Source organism: Acaromyces ingoldii (assembly GCF_003144295.1).
Source record: "Acaromyces ingoldii strain MCA 4198 unplaced genomic scaffold FA10scaffold_2, whole genome shotgun sequence".
In the NCBI taxonomy this organism is placed as follows: Eukaryota; Fungi; Basidiomycota; class Exobasidiomycetes; order Exobasidiales; family Cryptobasidiaceae; genus Acaromyces; species Acaromyces ingoldii.
Genome location: NW_020290248.1, coordinates 869,927 through 886,980, shown reverse-complemented (window position 1 = coordinate 886,980; position 17,054 = coordinate 869,927). Strand labels below are relative to the sequence as shown.

Sequence of the window (17,054 nt, the reverse complement as noted above, 5' to 3'; positions counted from 1 at the left end):
ATATCTCCCATTCCCCTTCTCTTTTGGCCTTCTTACTCCTCTGCCCTGTGAATCAAAGCAAAATTCTCTCCACGAACAAAGCTTGAGCTCGGGCCTATGGAATCCTCCACACCTGCGAACGTGACTTGAAATTTGTGATCACTGGCCGAACGAGACGCGCCTTTGCTATCAATCAAGCACTACTGGACGGCCCGGATCCTGTCGAACCCGTCTCTATTTTTCCTCTTTATCTCCTCATCGCTTAGCTGCAAGAGGATGGCGCCTTCTGCCCAGACACCCAAGCGCTCCGTGTCGTTTGGACCGACGACGGACGATGAGAAAGGGGCTCGGCCGTCGAGCGTGGCCATGACGCCGCAATCCAGCACCGACGTACTGGCGGGCTCCACGTCTGCGCAGTCGACGCCCGCCGCTGCGCTCAAGCCGGCCCTGAAGGCAGGTACGGAACGCAACAAGCTTCCTCCAAAAGAGCAGTACCAGCACCCCGATCCACTCGTCCGTCGGCTCCGGCTCGTCGACGCCGCGGGCGACCCGGTCAACCTGCGCTCGTACTTCAAAAATGTGAAATGCGTCGGCTTCTACTTTAGCAGCCAGTGGGCCGGGCAGCCCCTCAAGGAATACCACCAGGTGGGCTGTCCCTGATTTTTTTTTTGGGCAAGAAGGACGTCAGAGGACTAACGATCATGCAATTGCCCTTGTATTTGACCACAGACGATTAATGACTTTGTCCGGGTCCACCCCAACGAGTTCAAGGTCGTATATGTCAGCGTCGATGTAGATGAGCAGTGGTACAAAGCAGGCGTCAAGGGGCAGGTGGGTTCAGGTCAAGTGATGGCATCTCTCTTCTCTTCCTCTCTCTCTTTGGCTGATGAACACTACTTGACTTGCTTCAGCCTTGGGTGTCGATGGTCTGGAACGACGGATCTTCGCTGCCGTCCGATCGCCAGCCAAATTCTTCTTCGCTCAAGAAGGAATCTGCGGTCCAAGACGACTCGGACGACTCCGAGGACGCGCCTCCGGCACTGTACAACAACGAGGACTTTCTCCTGGCGTCCGAGGCCGACATTGACGAGTCGCTCTCGCGCTCTGACACGTCTGGCACCGCGTACCTGCGCCCCTTTTCGCGCGTCCACCTGGCCGCCAAGCTCAACATTATTGCCGCGCCCACGCTCTGCGTCTACCATCTCGAGAAACAAAAGATGCTCGACTGGAACGTGCGTATGGCCAGGCTCGGAAAGATGCGGAGGCAAGATACCTGGGAGAGATGGCTGCGGGGCGAGGGACCCCAGACGCTCAGCTTTGGCGAGGCCATGCAAAGAAAGCCAATCACTTTTGCCATGTGCGCCCTGGCCATCCTCTACTGGTGCCTCGTCTACTTTGGCGGACCAGAGTACAATGTGAGCAGATCTCTCTCTCTCTCTTCCTTGCTGGCTGGAAGCTCCACCACTGACTATGCTCCGGTAGTTCATTCGAAGGTACATGGACGGTTTTGACCGTACCAACCAGCCGCTCGTTGCCAGCGACAAGTCATCACCGCCACACTTTGACTTCTGAAACTTCCAAAGTGCCCTTTTCTTCGTTTCCTCCCCTCTCCTCTCGGCTCTGTACTTGTAACTTCTTTCTCTCACTCTCACTCTCACTCCCACTCTCCTTCCTCCTCTCTTTTAACTCACACATTCTTGATCGTCTTCTAAAGTACATAAATCCGTGGGATGAATAAAGTTCGGGAGAAGAGGTGGTGGTCACGTTACCCCAATCTATGCTCCTGTCGTGTGCTCGTTGTCGTTGCCGTTGTTGCCGTCTCTGCGGCTGGCTGCATTGGTGTGTCCTCGTCATTGGTCGATTGCGGTTCTGTCGGTGCCGCTTCTGGCGCTGCATGGTCTGTTTTCTCGCCGCCCTCGGCAGTGCCGCTCTCTGCCTTTTCGCCCTCCTGCATACTTTCTTTTCCGTCCGTTGGCGCTTCCGATGTCACGGTCTCCGCCTCCCCAGATGAAGTGGTAGCAGCAGTCGCTTCATTAGGCGCCACCACCTCCGCCACGCTCTTCATCGCCACGTCACCCTCCTTCTTCTCCTTCTCTGCTGCTGGTACCTCCTCCTCCTTTCTGTAGATGGCCAGGACATCGTCGACCTTGACCTTTGCGAACTGGGCCACATGGGCATTTCTCGCAAGCCTCATCGCCTTCCAGCTCAAGCCCGCCCTCTGGTCGTTCCACTCTGCCAAGCTCTCGTCCTCGGCCTCGCGCTTCAGGCGCTTCACCTCGGCCTCTCGCACCTCGGCGCCAATCTGGAGGCCCAGCGCCTTGATCTTGGCGGGCGCTTCGAATCCCAGGTCCTGCCGTCTGGACTCCATCTTTGCCTCCAGTGACTTGATCCGGTCCGCATACTGCTCCAGCGAAGGAATCGTCGGCGGCCACTCAAGGTCGTCCAGCCCGTCGACGTCAACCTGGACCTCGTTGCCTTCGGCGTCCTCCATCGTCCGCTTGCTTGGCTCTGGTCTCTTGACGCCATCTTCCCACAAATTCGACAGGGCGGCCGTGCCGACCTTGTGTGGAAAGGGGCGGAGCACCCTCAGCGTAGCCCGGAGCGTGTCATTGCCGATGAAACGGTCGATTTGCTCAAGCGTCAGGCCAGCCTTGTCGATAGGAGGACAGCTGTCTACTTTCCAGCTCAGCCATCGCTGCTCTCGGCGAAGCACCTGCAACACCGAGTCCGAGAACAGTCTGCCTTCCTCTGTCATTGTCGTCGCGATCGTCGTCTTATGGCCGGCAGGAGACGAAGACGACGAGGATGAATGCGTCTGCTTCAGCTGCTGTACAATCTCTTTCCAGGTGTCCCTCAGCCACCGGTCGTCGGCCTCGTCGAGCACAAATGCCGTCGAGGTGGCCAGCGCCTGGTTTTTCCAGCCGGCTGCCTTTTCGCGCTGCGCAGCTGTGAAGCCCAGCAGATACTGGAAGAGAATGAGGTATTGAACCAGGACGTGTCGACGGAATTTCTCGTCTCGAACCTCGTATTCGAGCAGGTTTCTCCCCGTCAGGTACTTGGGAAAGTAGTCGTCATCGCCGTCGTTCTTGACTTCGACCGCCTCGTTGTCGTCGACGTCCATGTTGTCTTCGCTGGCCTTCCGCTTCGAACCCCGCTTCGCGCCCCGATTGCCCCTCTTTGCCGAAGAAAGATCCGAGGTCGATGGCGCAGAGCTACCACCCAGCTTCGCAGCCTCTTCCTTCTCCGCCTTGCCAGCCAGCTCCCTCTCCTTTCGGGCGACGGCGGCAAACAGGCTCAGCGTTGTTCGGGTCGCCAGTCGAAGAGTCCGCATCGGGCCTTTTTGTCCTTCAGGCGCTGGATCCACGCAGCCTTTTGGCAAGACGACCACACTCTCTTCCCCTTGCTGCTCTTCTGAAAAGAGGAGCAATGGATTCGAGAAGTAGTCTTGCTGCTTCCAAAAGAGCGAGTAGAACCGCGGGTCGTTTAACGAGTCCAGCAGCTCTTCGTCCGATTGTTTGTGCTGATCCTCCCCAGCCTTGACGGAGGAGGCGGTGGCGGTGTCTTCGCGGCTGCTACGCTTCTCGCCTTCCTCCTCTGCGGTTTCGCCATCCTTCTCGGTGGGCTCCTGCTCGGCCTGGGCTTCGGGCGATTGCTTGCTTGACACCTCATCGTCATTGTCTGCCACTTGTTCCCAGACCGTTTTGTTGTCCACGTTGAAGTCGCCCCGCAAGTTGACGCCACTTCTTTCGCCCAGAGGTAGCACAGCGCTGAGCAGGCTCAGAACCCGACCGGCAAAGATGGTGTGAGACCGTGTGGGCTTGGAAAGACGCCGAATGACATCGTTGCACAGACGCAGAAGTGTGAGGCCCTTGCCCTTGGAAGGCACCAGGCCTGCTGTCAGCTGGTCTGCTCTTGATTCGATGAAGTTGAAGAGAAGAGAGCACGAGGGGATCGTGAGCCGCTCGAGGAGCTCTTCGTGGATGAGGAGTGGCAAATTCATATCGATGATGCCTGAAGGATTGCATCGACGTGAGTGAAAGCAATGGTAAAGCACGATGCGCAGACTCACCATGAGACTCGAGCGCAATGACGATATCCAGACGATCGAAGAGCCCCTTTGCTGTCGAGTTGGACAGCTCTGCTCCGTCCTTTCGTGAACATTATCGATCGGGTAAGCTGACCTTGACTGTCATGAGAGGAGAAGGAGCACACTCACCACTTCATCCAGGGCGCCGAAAGCAAACTTCCTCGCCTCGAGTCCGCACTCATCTTTGACAAGGTCATCACCACTCCCAATTCCCTCTATAGATTGGATCGCGTCTTTTGCACTTTGGATCCTGGGCGATATTGTCTGTGCGGCAAGGTCGGGAGGAAGAAGGAGATCCGAGTGCGAGTGCGAGGTGCGCAACGTCGAGAGCACCTCGAGACATTCCAACAGGGCAGGCACCAGCACACTGCCGACCTCATTGACTGCTTCCGATGCCATCTCGTCCTCGTCTCTCGACCCCTTTCCTTCTCTCTCTCTCTCTCGTCAGGCCTCGTGTTCTTCTCGCGTCAATGATGAGGACGAGCGAGGCGTTGGTGGAATGGAGGTTGACGTTTTCATCACGTGCCCTCGCCCTCCAAAATTTCTCAAAAGTTGGAACCAGGAGACTTTCTTCTGACCTTCAAGCTCCTCCTAACATCACCGAGAAGACTGGCCGGACGATGGAGGCATCATCTTCGACTGCGACGATCGCAGGGCCTCCTACCCCGGCACAGACACATACGCATACACCCACGTCCAAGTCAGGAAAGTCCAAGGAGGAGTCGTTCACAGCTGCTTTTGGACACCTTCTCGATGCCCGTATCCTGCGCGCCCTCGCCAAGCTTGGCTACTCCCGGCCGACCCCAGTGCAGCTTTCGAGCGTGCCCGTGGCCCTCTCGGGACGAGATGTGCTTGCAAGAGCGAGGACAGGAAGTGGCAAGACGCTGGCATATGCGCTGCCCCTCGTCCAGAAGGTCCTCCTGGCCAAGAAGGCCCTCTCGAAATCCGACACGTCCTACCAGAGGACCCGTGCCATGGTCCTCGTGCCCACACGGGAGCTCAGCGAGCAGGTGACGGCCCAGCTGGGAGCGCTGCTCCCCTTCTTGGAGCGCGATGTGAGCGTCGTGAATGTTGCGCGCGATGCATCGCACCACGTCCACAAGGTCCTCCTCTCTGAACGGCCCGACATCGTCGTGGCCACGCCCAGCCGGGCCCTGGCTCACGTTCAGGCGGGCACGCTTGACCTGTCGAACCTCGAAACACTGGCCATTGACGAGGCCGACTTGATCCTCAGCTATGGCCACGACGAGGCGCTGCGCAGCCTGCCCCTTCCAAAGGGCCTGCAATGTCTCTGCATGAGCGCGACGATGACCAAGGACGTGACGGCACTAAAGGGCCTTGTGCTGCACAATAAGCCTGTAAGTAGCCCGCATTTACTTCATGCTAGTTTCTCTCTGGACAACAAGTGAGCTCACACAGTGCCAACACAGGCCATTCTGGACATCGCCGACCCGGAGCTGTCGAACCTGACGCAATTCAAAGTCATCGTCGAGTCGTCGACGGACAAGTTCCTACTCCTCTACGTCATTCTTAAGCTGCGGCTGATCCGGGGCAAATGCATCATCTTTGTCAACGACGTCGACCGGGGCTATCGGCTCAAGCTGTTTCTGGAGCAGTTTGCCATCAAGTCGACGGTGCTCAACGAGGAGCTGCCCGTCAATAGCCGATACCACATCGTGCAGGAGTTCAACAAGGGCGTGTACGACTACATTATTGCGACGGACGAGAGCCGGTTCGGCGCTGATGCGACTGATGACGAAAGCGCGGCAACAAGAGTCGAAGAGGTGACAGAGACAGAAGCGAAGGAGAGTACAGAGGATGGTGAGGATGGTGAGAACGCGAGTGAAGACGAGCAAGGCGAGAAGGAGGAAGGGGCAGAGAAGGAAGAAGAGGAAGGGGCGACAACATCAAAGAGCAAGGGCAAGAAGCACAAGCCGGCAAAGGGCGAGGGCAAATCGAGCAAAAAGCATGAATACGGTGCTTCGAGGGGCATCGACTTCGTTGCCGTCTCTTGCGTCGTCAACTTTGATCTGCCCGTCTCGACGCGAGGCTACACGCACCGCGTGGGACGAACGGCGCGTGCGGGCAACACGGGTACGTCGCTGTCGTTTGTCGTGCCCGAGGAGGCCTTTCGCAAGGACATGCAGCCTGGATCGTCGTCTCGGCCGCTCGTCTGTGCGACGACGGAACGCGACGAGACTGTGTACGCCAAGATTGAGGCGCAGGAGCAGGCAAAGGGCCAGGAGATTCGCGACTGGCGCTTCGACAAGAAGCAGGTCGACGCCTTTCGCTACCGGATGGAGGATGCGCTGCGGAGCGTGACGCGGGCCAGCATCCGCGAGGCGAGGATCAAGGAGATCAAGAATGAGTTGCTGAACAGCGAAAGGCTCAAGGCCCACTTTGAGGACAACCCTTCGGATCTCCTGTACTTGCGCCACGACAAGGCGCTGCATCCGACGAGGGTTCAACCTCATCTCCGCCATGTCCCCTCGTACCTCATGCCCCGCATCCGATCGGCCGTCCCGGCCCCGGCCCCCGTCGAAGGAGGCGACGCCGCAAAGAGAAAGAGGACCGACGATGATGCCGAGGGTTTGGGCTATGTCACATTCGCAAAGAACCGCAACGCAAACGGGTCGCGGGGCGGACGAGGCCGGGGCAGGGGCAGGGGTCGCGGAGGCGCCTCTTCCAACGGACGGTCAATGAGCAAGAAGAAGAAGGCAGATCCACTGCGCAAGTTTGGCAAGTAAAGGGGCGTGGTGCCACTGCTGGATGACTAGAGCTTGTTTGCACATGTAATTGTAGTAGTAGTGGTGGTCACAATAACAACAGGTTCAATCTATCAGTACATGAATGTCTCCGTCTCGACCATGCGTGGCACGGTGCGGAGGTCTGCATCCTTTGCCTTGGTCCAGATGTAGCCATCGACGAGTGCCTCGTGGATGCCCGCCATCCAGCGCTTGCTCTCGTCCTGCTTCGCCAGCTCGTGGGCGCGTAGGCTGATCTGGTGGCATGCGTCCAGCGCGGCGGCTCGGATGATGTACGCTTGCTCCCTCGCCAATTTCGGGCCTGGTACCACACTGTCGCTTCCCTTGTCCTTGCCTGCGTCGTCCCGCTGGATGATTTCGGCGTTCCAGGCGCGCAGCGACTCGTCTTTGGCCGAGGCGACGTCGAGGATGCCCCAGTGGACGAGGAGCGAGGGGATGACATTGTCGACAAAGGCCGGCAAAACGCTCGCGTCCGGTGTCGGGGGCGCCTTTTCGTCGTTGCCGAACCGGGCGCGGAGCCACGAGAGGAGGAGATAGGCGCGCTTGTGCACGTAGACGGTCGTCGAGGAGGACGCGATCGTGTATGCGTCGTTGAATGCCGGCAGGGCGGTGGTGATGGCGTCGGCAAAGAGGGCCGCAAAGGCCTCGTCGTCGCCATTGGAGTCCACCTTGGCCGTCGACAGCGCCCGCTCGACAAAGGTGGCCAGGTCCGGGCACTTCATCTGCTGCAACCGCCTGCCCGTGTCGTTTGCCGCGACGCAGAGCACGTGGGCAGCCTCGAACATGTCGTCGCTCCGCCGCGTGCCCACGACGGCACCCGGCAGGTTGGGGTGCGCTTCCTCGACGTGCGTGGGCACACCCCACAGGCCGAGCACGGTGAGCGGCGTGAGCGACTCGAGCGTTGCCGCGCTCAGTGGGAGCCCGCTGTCTCCCGCTGGGTCCTCGAGATACATGGAGAGGACGAGCTTGACGATGTTCTTGTGCGCACCCTCGCGCGTGTTTCGGTGGAACGCGGCTCGGTAGCCGCTGAGGCTGTTGAGAAAGCACAGATGGCAGATGACGTTGAGCTCGGCGTGCCGAGACGGATAGGCAAGGGGCAGCTTGTAGCCCGACTCGAGCCACTTGGCGTCCGTCGGCAGCGTGCTAGGCATCGAATCGAGCAGGGCGTCGATGCGCTCCGTCGAGATGGAGATTCCAGCTGCCTCTCGCGCAGCCAAGCACGACGACCGCGTGACCTTGAGCAGATCTTTGGCCGGCCTGACGGGCCCAACGTCGCTGAAGGACATCCTGTTCTACGTCGCTTTTTGGCCTCTCTCTACCTGCTCAGCAACGGAGTCAGTCCTTCCTCGAAAGTGTTGTTTTAAAGTTGAGCTGGAGTCATATTCGGAAGTCGGGACATGGCTCGAGCGAGGGGATGAATGAAACAAAATAAAATTCGCGACAAGAAATTTTGCCGCGTGGAGCTCGGCCGAGCTCTCGCACACATCCTGGACCGCAGCACACGTCGAGCCTGGGTGAGGTTGATTCGAGGAGGTCAGCTTCTTCGACACCGCATCGCCCTCGACCGACTAACGTCAAGACACAAGCAAAGTGAGTCTTTCTTCTTGTCTTTCACGTCATTCGTAGTATCTTCGTACTGATTGTTGCGTTCTCCTCGCAGAATGGTGAGTTTCTTTGCTGGAGATCGTCAGGCGTGTAAGGAGTGCGAGAGGAGCATGTTGAAGGAACCGAACCACGGCGAAACGGGTGATGAGAAAGGACGCAGGGGAGAGGGGACGGGGACTTCTTTTCTGCGTGCGATGCGTGGCGCTGGGTGGAGCTTGGGAAGCAGCGTGGACTCGTGGATGGAGAAATGCGAGAGCGGACTTGTTGAGACGATGAAGAAGGACTGGACTGACATGACAAACGCAGGTTCGCGGCCCAAGGAAGCACATGAAGCGCCTGGCGGCGCCCTCGTCGTGGATGCTCGACAAGCTCTCGGGCACCTACGCTCCCAGGCCCGCCGCTGGTCCCCACAAGATCCGCGAGTCGCTCCCCCTCGTTGTGCTCCTCCGCAACCGTCTCAAGTACGCCTTGACCGGCCGTGAGGTGCTCTCGATCACCGCCCAGCGCCTCATCAAGGTCGACGGCAAGGTCCGCACCGAGCCCACTTACCCCACCGGCTTCATGGATGTTGTTTCGATTGAGAAGAGCGGCGAGCACTTCCGTATCCTCTACGACGTCAAGGGTGCGTACAGAGACTGCACGTCTGCGCAGAGAATTTCCGAAGCTGACCTGGTGTTGTGTGACTGCTGCAGGCCGCTTCATCGTCCACCGAATCACGCCTGAGGAGGCCACCTACAAGCTGCTCAAGGTCAAGAAGGCGCAGCTCGGTGCCCGCGGTGTTCCCCACGTCGTCACCCACGACGGCCGCACGCTCCGTTACCCCGACCCGCTCGTCCGCGTCAACGACACCATCCGGTACGACATTGAGAACAACAAGATGGTTGACTTCATCCACATGGACACTGGCTCCCACGTCATGGTCACTGGTGGCCGTAACCAGGGCCGTGCCGGCCGCATCACCGGCCGTGAGCGCCACCCCGGTGGCTTCGACATCGTCCACGTCCAGGACACCCTCGGCCGAGACTTCTCGACGAGGCTCTCGAACATTTTCGTCATTGGCGACGGTGGCAAGCCCTGGATCTCGATGCCCAAGGGCGGTGGTATCAAGCTGAGCATCGCTGAGGAGCGTGACCAGAGGAGGCGCCAGCGTGAGGCTCAGGGAGCGTAAAGGAAATCATGTCGCAATCCTTCCTGTCCGTCTCATACACACATTCATCACTTTCTCACGCTCTCTCTTGACCTTGGCATTCCTCTCAGCCCTCATCCATGTATGAAAAGTATTCTCTCTATCCAAAAGCGCCACTCGAGGGCGAATGAAGAATGACCATGGCGCATGCACACTGAAACTATAGTCTAGTTGTGAGATGCTTGCGTCTGAACGGACCTACCTTCGACCTTTCTCCGTGCTGCTCATTTTTCTTGTTCTGATGAGCCCAGCACGGCAATCAGGATAAGTAGCTTGGTGTTGAGCAGAAGTACAGCCTCGCTCTTTTCCTTCTCAGCTCGTCGACGTGTGTTGATGGGAAGATCGTCGAAGAAGCTCCTGTTTTATTTCGCAGATCGACTAAATATAAATTTTGCCTCGGTAGCGAGAGAAAGAAAGACAGACACAGAGACAGACGCGTTTCCGCTTCCTCGAACCAAATGGCACGCCATCGAGGACGAGGTGCACGATGAGACCCACGCTCAATGTCCGGCTGCTGGGCGTCGGCGGGGCTGGCTCGGGGGGGCTAGCCTCGGATTTGCGCCTGGCGCTCGCCTCGCCCGTCCAGGGCTTTGACCCCTACCGGATCCTGCTCCAGATCGTCTCGCTGCAGGCGCTCCACTACCTCGTCCTCTGTCTCGTGGCGCCGCCCTGCGCGGCACTCTTTCCCTACATCCAGACGGACCGGCTCGAGTTCCAGGGTGGCGCCATGAGTCTCGGCCTCGTGCTCGACTGGCGAGAGATCAGTGGTGTTCCCACGGCAGGCAGAGCCGCATGGGCGACGACCAGCGGCAGCACGAGCGCGATGGAGAGCGACAGGTGGGACGAGGCTCAAGGGCTGGACCGGTGGTGGGACTCTGCCGCCTACCTTCTTCCGCCCACGACGGCGGCGGCAGAAGAAAGAGGGCCGATCAAGGTCACCGTAGGTGATGTCGGCTGGATCGGATCGCGACCCGCCAGCGTCCACTCGATTGACGCTGCTCCACCCTCCGCCAAGGGCAAGACAAAGTCACCGGCGTGGTACCGCGCAACGGCCCAGGATCCCTCTCGGGGCTGGTCCATTGTCCTTGCTTGGGTCTTGACGGGCATCGCAGACGTCTACCTCCTCGCCCTCCTCGTCCGTCGGCCGACCCACATCCTCGACCATACCCTCACGCTCCACTTTTGGCATGCCGTTCTGACGACGCTCTACACGAGGCAGCTCCCGCGCAGCCTCTTTTACTGGATGGTCATGTGTGCCCACGCTGGTGGGTGCGTCGTCTGGGCAGAGGCCCTGGCCATTGGCCGCGAGATGAAGGGATGGACGAGCGGCCTGGGCAGGCAGCACGGTGACAACGACGACGAAGACGATAACAACGACGATGAGGAGCAGGTGCACGAGCACGATGGTCTGCTGCGTGGTCAAGCTGGGCGGACTGGTGCGCACCAAGACAGTGACTCGGGCCGACGTGAGGAACGAGGCGCCAACAATGGCGTCGATGGTCTGGCGGCCGATCGGCCGAAGATGAAGAGCTCGAGGTCGCCCACCACGCATGTCGTCTTTGATCACGACGAGGTCCTCGACAGTGATCAGGAAGACGACCATAGAGACGCTGCTGCAGGGCGAAAGGGGAAAGCAAATGGCCATTCGGCAGAAGCAATCGAGATGAAAAGACTTGACTAGGCTTCCTTGATCATGACTTGGTAATTTGATCACATTTAAATGCAAGTGTGTGGTGCAGCTCTAGTCCCACAAGCAGAGCCACCGCCTCTTTGTCTCGGCGTCTGCTTCTGCATCAAAGGCCCAGGGGACAAGGACGATGTCTGCGTCAAAGCCCTCGCTTCGCTTGGGAGCCTCGAGGTTGGCATAGTAGCTGTCAAAGGCCAACTTGGGCACCAGGCTCCGAGCATCCTCTTCGTTCTGCTACAGCGTCATGACTATCAGCGCTGTACATGCGCTTTGCAGAGCACAGCCATCCGGTCCACTCACCAAGCCGGCTCGGGCGCGGAAGAGATTGTTGTGCCACGCCAGGTCCTTGACGACGTCGAAGTGGACGCATCTGACTTGGGCGCCCAACTCCTTGGCAATGGCAATGTAAGGCGCTCTGGTCGTCACGTTTCTGTTCGTGTTGTCAATGACGACGGACTCGCCCTGCTGCAGGTAGTCCTTGACAGCCTGCTGGCACTTTGCCGCAGTCTTGAGCTTGTCCTGGTTGACCCAGGCATACCCGTGGGGTTGAAAGTGCCGACGAAAGTAGCTCGTCTTGCCTGAAGCCGGTGGACCAACAAAAACGACAATGTCTGGCTTGGTCTTGTCTGACGGAAGCAAGGTCTTGCTGACGATATCCTCCCCGACCGTGCTGACGAGATCCGCGGGGGGTTTCCAGCCTGTGATTTTGTACTGCTGAGGCTGTAGAGGGGTGTGTCAGCCTACTTGCCCTGCTTTAATACATTATGAAAACAAGATGCGTACCCGTTTGCCGTCAAAGAACTCTTCGGGCGTGTAGAAGGGTATGCCGACGTTGGTGGCCCACTTTCGGTCCGTGTCGTTGTGGTCTTGTGGCCTGCCCGCCGCATCGCCGACAAAGTACGAGACCTCGTCTTGGACCTGTCCGCCTGGGGTCACTTCAATGTCTTCCCTTTGCCCACCCACCTCGACGTAGGCATCAACGATGCCCTTGTCCCACATGGCCCGCCCCGGCTTGCGAAAGCCGTCGTCACTCAGGGCCGCGAGGACAAGCATGGGGCAGTCGATGGCGTGCGCGATGTGGGCCAACTTGCTCTTCCATGTCTTGAGGCGAGACGAAGGTGTGAGCGCCGTCGACTGCGGCGACGTCTGTTTCTGGTTCGACACGATTGCGATACAGGCACTAACTCGGTGTATTGAGCTCCCTACGTCCTCACTGTCTCTTGAAGCTCCAGCCAGTCAACTCACCCTTTTTGATACTCTTCTTTTACCCGCTTGAAGACGCCCCACCGCGTCTCTTCGAAGTCGTACTCATCCGTGGCGGAGGGAAAAGACTGCCAAGCGCCATCATCGCATTGTCAGCATCGCCGATGGGTGGGAAGGGGACGGAGGGGGCGAAGGTCGACTCCTACCTTTCCATTCCTCGGCACGACCAGGCACCCATCTAGGTCGAAGCAAGCCACTTTGACTTTTTCCTGGCCCTGAACGCCCTTGCGCCTCTCCACCTGCTCCTGCAAGGGTCGCCCGAGGCTGGCTCGGAGGCAGCTTGGTCTGCTGGAAGGCCCAAGGGGGGCGAGCCACACGAAGGCGCCCTGCTGAGGGTCCGACGATGATGACGACGCCTCAGGGTCCACAGTCGCTGACATTTTCTTGTTGAATAGTGGGAAGAGTGATTGGGTCTTACTGCCAAGGTGGTCGTCAGTCTTGCGCTTTTTGACGCTGGAGCCTTCAGAGGCCGTCGTCGATGCCTTGGTCGATGCGCTGCGAACGGCAGAGGCCACGACTACAAAATCATCGTCGTCTGCCTTTCTACTCTTGTCGCTCGATCTATTGGAAGAAGAAGATGGGGCCATGCGATAAGCCCGAGGTGCCAGACGAAGCTGCCTCGCCGGAGCAAACACCAGGGTAGCGGCCCTCAGCTTGCCTTTCAGTTCGTGGTGTTTTTTTGGATCGGCCCAATCAATCGCGGTTGTGGTCCAAGCGCGAAATCCGCCGATTTCTTCGCGTGCTTGCAAGAAGAGAGGACCATTTCAACTTCTTCCTGCCCCTCTGACCCGACAAAATACAACCATCACCATGTCAAAGGCACAGGGAGTCAACGTCGCCATCATTGGTGGGTCCTGAGACAAAAGTCAAACCAAGGCAGGGAGTTGAAAGCTGATGCAATGCTCTTTAGGTGTCGGCTTGGTCGGCACATCGGTCATCTCGCAGCTGACGACGGTGCCCTCGTTGGCCTCTTCGGTCCACATTGTCGCGCTTCAGAACAGCAAGAAGGCCCTCCTGGCCGGTTTGGGCGAGTCAAGGATTGCCATCTCGAGTCAACAAGACTGGCAGTCCAAGCTCTCGTCCAGCTCGACGGCAGCCCTGCCCCTGCCTCAGCTCACATCGCACCTCGCTTCGCTCACAAAGTCGACGGGCCGCCACACCGTTGTCGTCGACAACACATCCAACGACGCTGTCGCCTCCTTCTACCCATCTTTTCTGGGTGCTGGCTTGAGTGTCGTGACGCCCAACAAAAAGGCTTTTTCCTCGTCGCTGGACCTCTACAAGGCCATCCTCGAGTCCTCGGCTGCGACGGCGTCCAATCCCCGGCCGGCGCTCCTGTACGGCGAGAGCACCGTCGGTGCCGGTCTGCCCGTGATCTCCACGCTCCACGACATCCTTGCCACGGGTGACGAGGTGACTCGCATCGAAGGTGTTCTCAGCGGCACCCTCAGCTACATCTTCAACGAGTTCTCGACGCCGAGCGGAGCCCCTCAGTCTTTCTCCAAGATTGTCAAGGTGGCCAAGGACAACGGCTACACCGAGCCCCACCCGGGCGACGACCTCTCGGGCAGCGACGTTTCTCGGAAGCTGACGATTCTCAGCCGCATGATTCCCTCGCTCCTCGAAAAGCTGCCCAAGGGCTACGAGTCGGTACCCACGCACAGCCTGACGCCTGCACCCCTTGCCGACGTCAAGAGCGGCGACGAGTACGTGGCACGCCTGCCCGAGTTTGACGCTGACTTCCAGAGCCTCAACGAGGCAGCAAAGGCCGAAGGATATGTGCTCCGCTACGTCGGCGTCATTGATGCCGTCTCGGGCGAGATCAAGGCGAGCTTGGAAAAGTACCCCTTCAGCCATCCGTTTGCGAGCTCGCTCAGCGGCTCTGACAACATCTTCCAATTCAAGACAAAGCGGTATAGCAACAGGCCCCTGCTGGTCCAAGGACCCGGCGCAGGCGCCGATGTGACGGCCATGGGCGTTGTGGCCGATCTGATCAAGGTGGCCGAAAGGAGGGGTTGATGAACGCTAGCAAAAATAAAACACGGATAGGTTGCAAGCAAACGAACAGATGCAAGATATGATATATGATTACTAGAAGAAAGAGCAAATCAGGAAGCAAGTTGCGTGTGACTGAAAAGAAAGAGAGGGAGTATATGTATCAATGACAGAGGATAGACAGCTAAGTTATCAGCAAAGATTCGGTCGTGTGTTGTTGCAAAGAAAGCAGAGATGAAGACGTCGGTTGCGAAAGTTACGGTTGCGAAAGTTGCGGTTGCGAAAGTTGCGGTTGCGGAAGATGCGGTTGCGAAAGATGCGGTTGCGAAAGATGCGGTTGCGAAAGATGCGAAAGAGGACCATACTCTAATGACTCTTCTAACGACGATCGAAAGGACGAAGGTGAGGAAGGATGAATGCACGGCAAATTTCGTTCTTCTGATGATGATGCCGAGATGTACGAGGCGGGGGATGCCACTGTGTGCTCTTGCTGGAAGGAATGGCCGCCGTTCAGGATCATCTCCATCGTGTCATGGTGGTTGCGCTTCTCGATTGGGTGACAATAGTCTGTCAAAGCATCGCGAACGATGGCTGGCTGTGCCGAGCTCGTCGAGGTTGACGCCATTGAGGAAGGATGGGCGTGCGCTGGGTCTTGTGAGGGAAGGCTTAAAGCATTGTGATGAGCCGGCGTGCTGGTGCTGTCAGAGACTGCCATTCCCTCCTGCATCGGATGCAAAGGCGGGGGTGTCGGGAACCCCACTGTATACCCCTGGAGCTGGTGATCACCAAAGTGAGGAAGCTGGTGCTGAAACCGAGCCGAGGATTCTTGACTGCTAAAAATCTGCTGACGGTGATCCTCAATGAACGAAAGTTGAGGGACTGCGTGAGTTCCGACGGTAGCAAGGTAATGGTGGACGGGGTGGTCGCCAGAAAGAATGTTCGCAGGACAGTCGGTCGAAGATTGGAAGTGCGACGGCTGCAGAGTCAAGTGCGAGAAGGGAACGTCATCGACTACTGGGTCTCTGGTTCCGAAGCTGTTGTCATCGGTGAGGTTGGGCGAGAAGCTGAAGGCGTGGAAGTCTAGAGAATTGGAGCTAGCGGTCGATGGAGGTGAAGGCGAAGATACTGTGTTCGCCGACGAATGGTCCAGATATGTATACGCGGCGGTAGGGCAGACGATGTTGTCGCCCTGGTCGCTCGTCCTGAAGCGCGCTTGGTTCAGGGATGATGGAAATGTGTAGTTTTCCGTCATCTTCGCAGGGATGTCCATGCGCGACGGTCGCTGCTGCCACCATGGTTGAGGAGCCTTGGGCACCGTCCTCGTCTCAGGTGCTACATCACCGATCAGGTATGAGTCCTTGTAGAAGCGCGGGTGCTGGGTGTGATTCTCTTCCGAGCTCCACGGAGCAGCCTTGAATAATTTGCCATGATAGGGCACCTTTCTCGAATTACTCTTCCGTGACGGCATCTTGGCACGGTGGGCTTCGACAGCAGCTTTCTTGAGCTTCGCTTCTGGCAACGAAGATTCCTTGTGGCACCGTGGCAATGGGTGCATCTGCGCGTTGGAGATCTGCATTGGCTTGGTGTGATGAAGAGAGACGTGAATCTCAGCGTCCGACGGCTCGCTTTTTAAAGCCGAAGTTGCCCCGACCACCTTTGGCGGGGAAGAAACAAGCACAGGTGAGTACCTTTCAGAGCCCACTTTGCCACCGTTGGCCCAAGCCCTTGACGGTGAGCTTCCCTTTGAAGAAAAGTCGGAGCTGGCGGTGACGGTGATAGTGTCGGTGGCAGCGGAGGTTTTTGTCGCCTTTGCCTGTCGCTTCGGCTTGTATCGATAATTCGGATGCGCAGCAAGGTGAAGACGCTTGCGCATCTCTGCCATTTCTTCGTAGAGTTTCTTCGTTTCCGGAACCTCATTACGCCACCATTCTGCGATCATTTGAGAAATCTCGGCTTGAGAACGGGCTTTGACCTGTGTGTCGCCATTGCCGGCCTCTTTGGCGGCCTTGAGCTGTGCTTCGCGTACTTCACGATGCTTGTCGGCTCGATAGAGGATCCAGGAATTTGGTGGGCGAGGGACGCCGTCGGGAGTCAGCGGTGACGTGAAAGACGGCATTGAAAAGGCGAGGTGGTTCGCGCCGACTTGGCTGCCCAATCTTGATTTGCGGGGCTTGCTTCTTTTCCCAATCGATCAGCAAGGTCCACATACTCCCGCGTGTACTTTTGCTCACTTGGGTTTTCTGTCCGCGGATGCTTTCTGAGCATCACTTGAGGATGCGCAACCTCCCACCTTTGGCGAATCGGATGCAGGCAAGGATTGCGACGTACCGTGGCGGCCTCCCATCGCCACCGTTGGAACCATTGTTACAATCCTGACTGTCGCTTCTGTTCACAAGAAGGAAAGGTGAAGTCGGCGAAGTACTGCGGGCCTGATCCGCAAATGTATCCACCGGCGCTATTCAAGTGTGCTTGTGAAGTCAAAGAGCC

At 58.1% G+C, this 17,054-nt stretch overlaps 9 protein-coding genes across 9 annotated transcripts; 5 read left to right on the top strand and 4 right to left on the bottom strand.

Moving 5' to 3' along the window:
• Positions 1-179: 179 nt before the first annotated feature.
• Positions 180-1,974, top strand: FA10DRAFT_265286 (hypothetical protein). The gene is made up of 4 exons (XM_025520993.1): positions 180-624; positions 709-810; positions 891-1,394; positions 1,462-1,974. Exons 1-4 carry the CDS (start codon positions 256-258, stop codon positions 1,549-1,551), a joined length of 1,065 nt encoding a protein of 354 aa, XP_025378627.1. The 5' UTR covers positions 180-255; the 3' UTR covers positions 1,552-1,974.
• Positions 1,655-4,560, bottom strand: FA10DRAFT_300040 (hypothetical protein). The gene is made up of 3 exons (XM_025524789.1): positions 4,196-4,560; positions 4,049-4,127; positions 1,655-3,990 (listed from the first exon to the last, which is right to left on the bottom strand). The coding sequence occupies exons 1-3, from the start codon at positions 4,463-4,465 to the stop codon at positions 1,745-1,747; spliced, it is 2,595 nt and encodes an 864-aa protein (XP_025378626.1). The 5' UTR covers positions 4,466-4,560; the 3' UTR covers positions 1,655-1,744.
• A 237-nt stretch (positions 4,561-4,797) lies between these two features.
• On the top strand, positions 4,798-6,807 carry FA10DRAFT_223671 (P-loop containing nucleoside triphosphate hydrolase protein; the record flags this gene model as incomplete). The annotated part of the gene is made up of 2 exons (XM_025518586.1): positions 4,798-5,424; positions 5,497-6,807. Coding segments are annotated over 2 exons (1,938 nt in total), but the record flags the coding sequence as incomplete, so codon positions are not given.
• Positions 6,806-8,215, bottom strand: FA10DRAFT_265284 (hypothetical protein). The gene has a single exon (XM_025520992.1). It carries the CDS (start codon positions 8,115-8,117, stop codon positions 6,906-6,908), a length of 1,212 nt encoding a protein of 403 aa, XP_025378624.1. The 5' UTR covers positions 8,118-8,215; the 3' UTR covers positions 6,806-6,905.
• A 276-nt stretch (positions 8,216-8,491) lies between these two features.
• Positions 8,492-9,783, top strand: FA10DRAFT_238886 (putative ribosomal protein S4.e, cytosolic). Its single transcript, XM_025519157.1, has 2 exons — positions 8,492-9,058; positions 9,129-9,783. Exons 1-2 carry the CDS (start codon positions 8,764-8,766, stop codon positions 9,602-9,604), a joined length of 771 nt encoding a protein of 256 aa, XP_025378623.1. The 5' UTR covers positions 8,492-8,763; the 3' UTR covers positions 9,605-9,783.
• A 269-nt stretch (positions 9,784-10,052) lies between these two features.
• FA10DRAFT_300036 (hypothetical protein) lies at positions 10,053-11,370 on the top strand. Its single transcript, XM_025524788.1, has one exon. The coding sequence runs from the start codon at positions 10,110-10,112 to the stop codon at positions 11,301-11,303; it is 1,194 nt and encodes a 397-aa protein (XP_025378622.1). The 5' UTR covers positions 10,053-10,109; the 3' UTR covers positions 11,304-11,370.
• Positions 11,364-13,275, bottom strand: FA10DRAFT_300035 (PNK3P-domain-containing protein; the record flags this gene model as incomplete). Its single annotated transcript, XM_025524787.1, has 5 exons — positions 12,719-13,275; positions 12,555-12,640; positions 12,093-12,489; positions 11,610-12,029; positions 11,364-11,543 (listed from the first exon to the last, which is right to left on the bottom strand). Exons 1-5 carry the CDS (start codon positions 13,157-13,159, stop codon positions 11,364-11,366), a joined length of 1,524 nt encoding a protein of 507 aa, XP_025378621.1. The 5' UTR covers positions 13,160-13,275.
• Positions 13,276-13,365: 90 nt separating this feature from the next.
• FA10DRAFT_238883 (putative HOM6-homoserine dehydrogenase) lies at positions 13,366-14,720 on the top strand. The gene is made up of 2 exons (XM_025519156.1): positions 13,366-13,419; positions 13,483-14,720. Exons 1-2 carry the CDS (start codon positions 13,383-13,385, stop codon positions 14,589-14,591), a joined length of 1,146 nt encoding a protein of 381 aa, XP_025378620.1. The 5' UTR covers positions 13,366-13,382; the 3' UTR covers positions 14,592-14,720.
• A 103-nt stretch (positions 14,721-14,823) lies between these two features.
• Positions 14,824-16,683, bottom strand: FA10DRAFT_284355 (hypothetical protein; the record flags this gene model as incomplete). The annotated part of the gene is made up of 1 exon (XM_025523911.1): positions 14,824-16,683. The coding sequence occupies one exon, from the start codon at positions 16,681-16,683 to the stop codon at positions 14,824-14,826; it is 1,860 nt and encodes a 619-aa protein (XP_025378619.1).
• Positions 16,684-17,054: the final 371 nt, after the last annotated feature.

Excerpts from the sequence above, each read along its gene's own strand:
- FA10DRAFT_265286 (XM_025520993.1), top strand. The coding sequence starts at position 256 with ATGGCGCCTTCTGCCCAGACACCCAAGCGCTCCGTGTCGTTTGGACCG. Across the intron at positions 625-708 it reads CCCTCAAGGAATACCACCAG|ACGATTAATGACTTTGTCCG; the intron begins GTGGGCTGTCCC and ends ATTTGACCACAG. Across the intron at positions 811-890 it reads AAGCAGGCGTCAAGGGGCAG|CCTTGGGTGTCGATGGTCTG; the intron begins GTGGGTTCAGGT and ends GACTTGCTTCAG.
- FA10DRAFT_300040 (XM_025524789.1), bottom strand. The coding sequence starts at position 4,465 with ATGGCATCGGAAGCAGTCAATGAGGTCGGCAGTGTGCTGGTGCCTGCC. Across the intron at positions 4,128-4,195 it reads TCGGCGCCCTGGATGAAGTG|GACGGAGCAGAGCTGTCCAA; the intron begins GTGAGTGTGCTC and ends TGTTCACGAAAG. Across the intron at positions 3,991-4,048 it reads CATTGCGCTCGAGTCTCATG|GCATCATCGATATGAATTTG; the intron begins GTGAGTCTGCGC and ends GCAATCCTTCAG.
- FA10DRAFT_265284 (XM_025520992.1), bottom strand. The coding sequence starts at position 8,117 with ATGTCCTTCAGCGACGTTGGGCCCGTCAGGCCGGCCAAAGATCTGCTC.
- FA10DRAFT_238886 (XM_025519157.1), top strand. The coding sequence starts at position 8,764 with ATGAAGCGCCTGGCGGCGCCCTCGTCGTGGATGCTCGACAAGCTCTCG. Across the intron at positions 9,059-9,128 it reads TATCCTCTACGACGTCAAGG|GCCGCTTCATCGTCCACCGA; the intron begins GTGCGTACAGAG and ends TGACTGCTGCAG.
- FA10DRAFT_300036 (XM_025524788.1), top strand. The coding sequence starts at position 10,110 with ATGAGACCCACGCTCAATGTCCGGCTGCTGGGCGTCGGCGGGGCTGGC.
- FA10DRAFT_238883 (XM_025519156.1), top strand. The coding sequence starts at position 13,383 with ATGTCAAAGGCACAGGGAGTCAACGTCGCCATCATTG. Across the intron at positions 13,420-13,482 it reads AGTCAACGTCGCCATCATTG|GTGTCGGCTTGGTCGGCACA; the intron begins GTGGGTCCTGAG and ends AATGCTCTTTAG.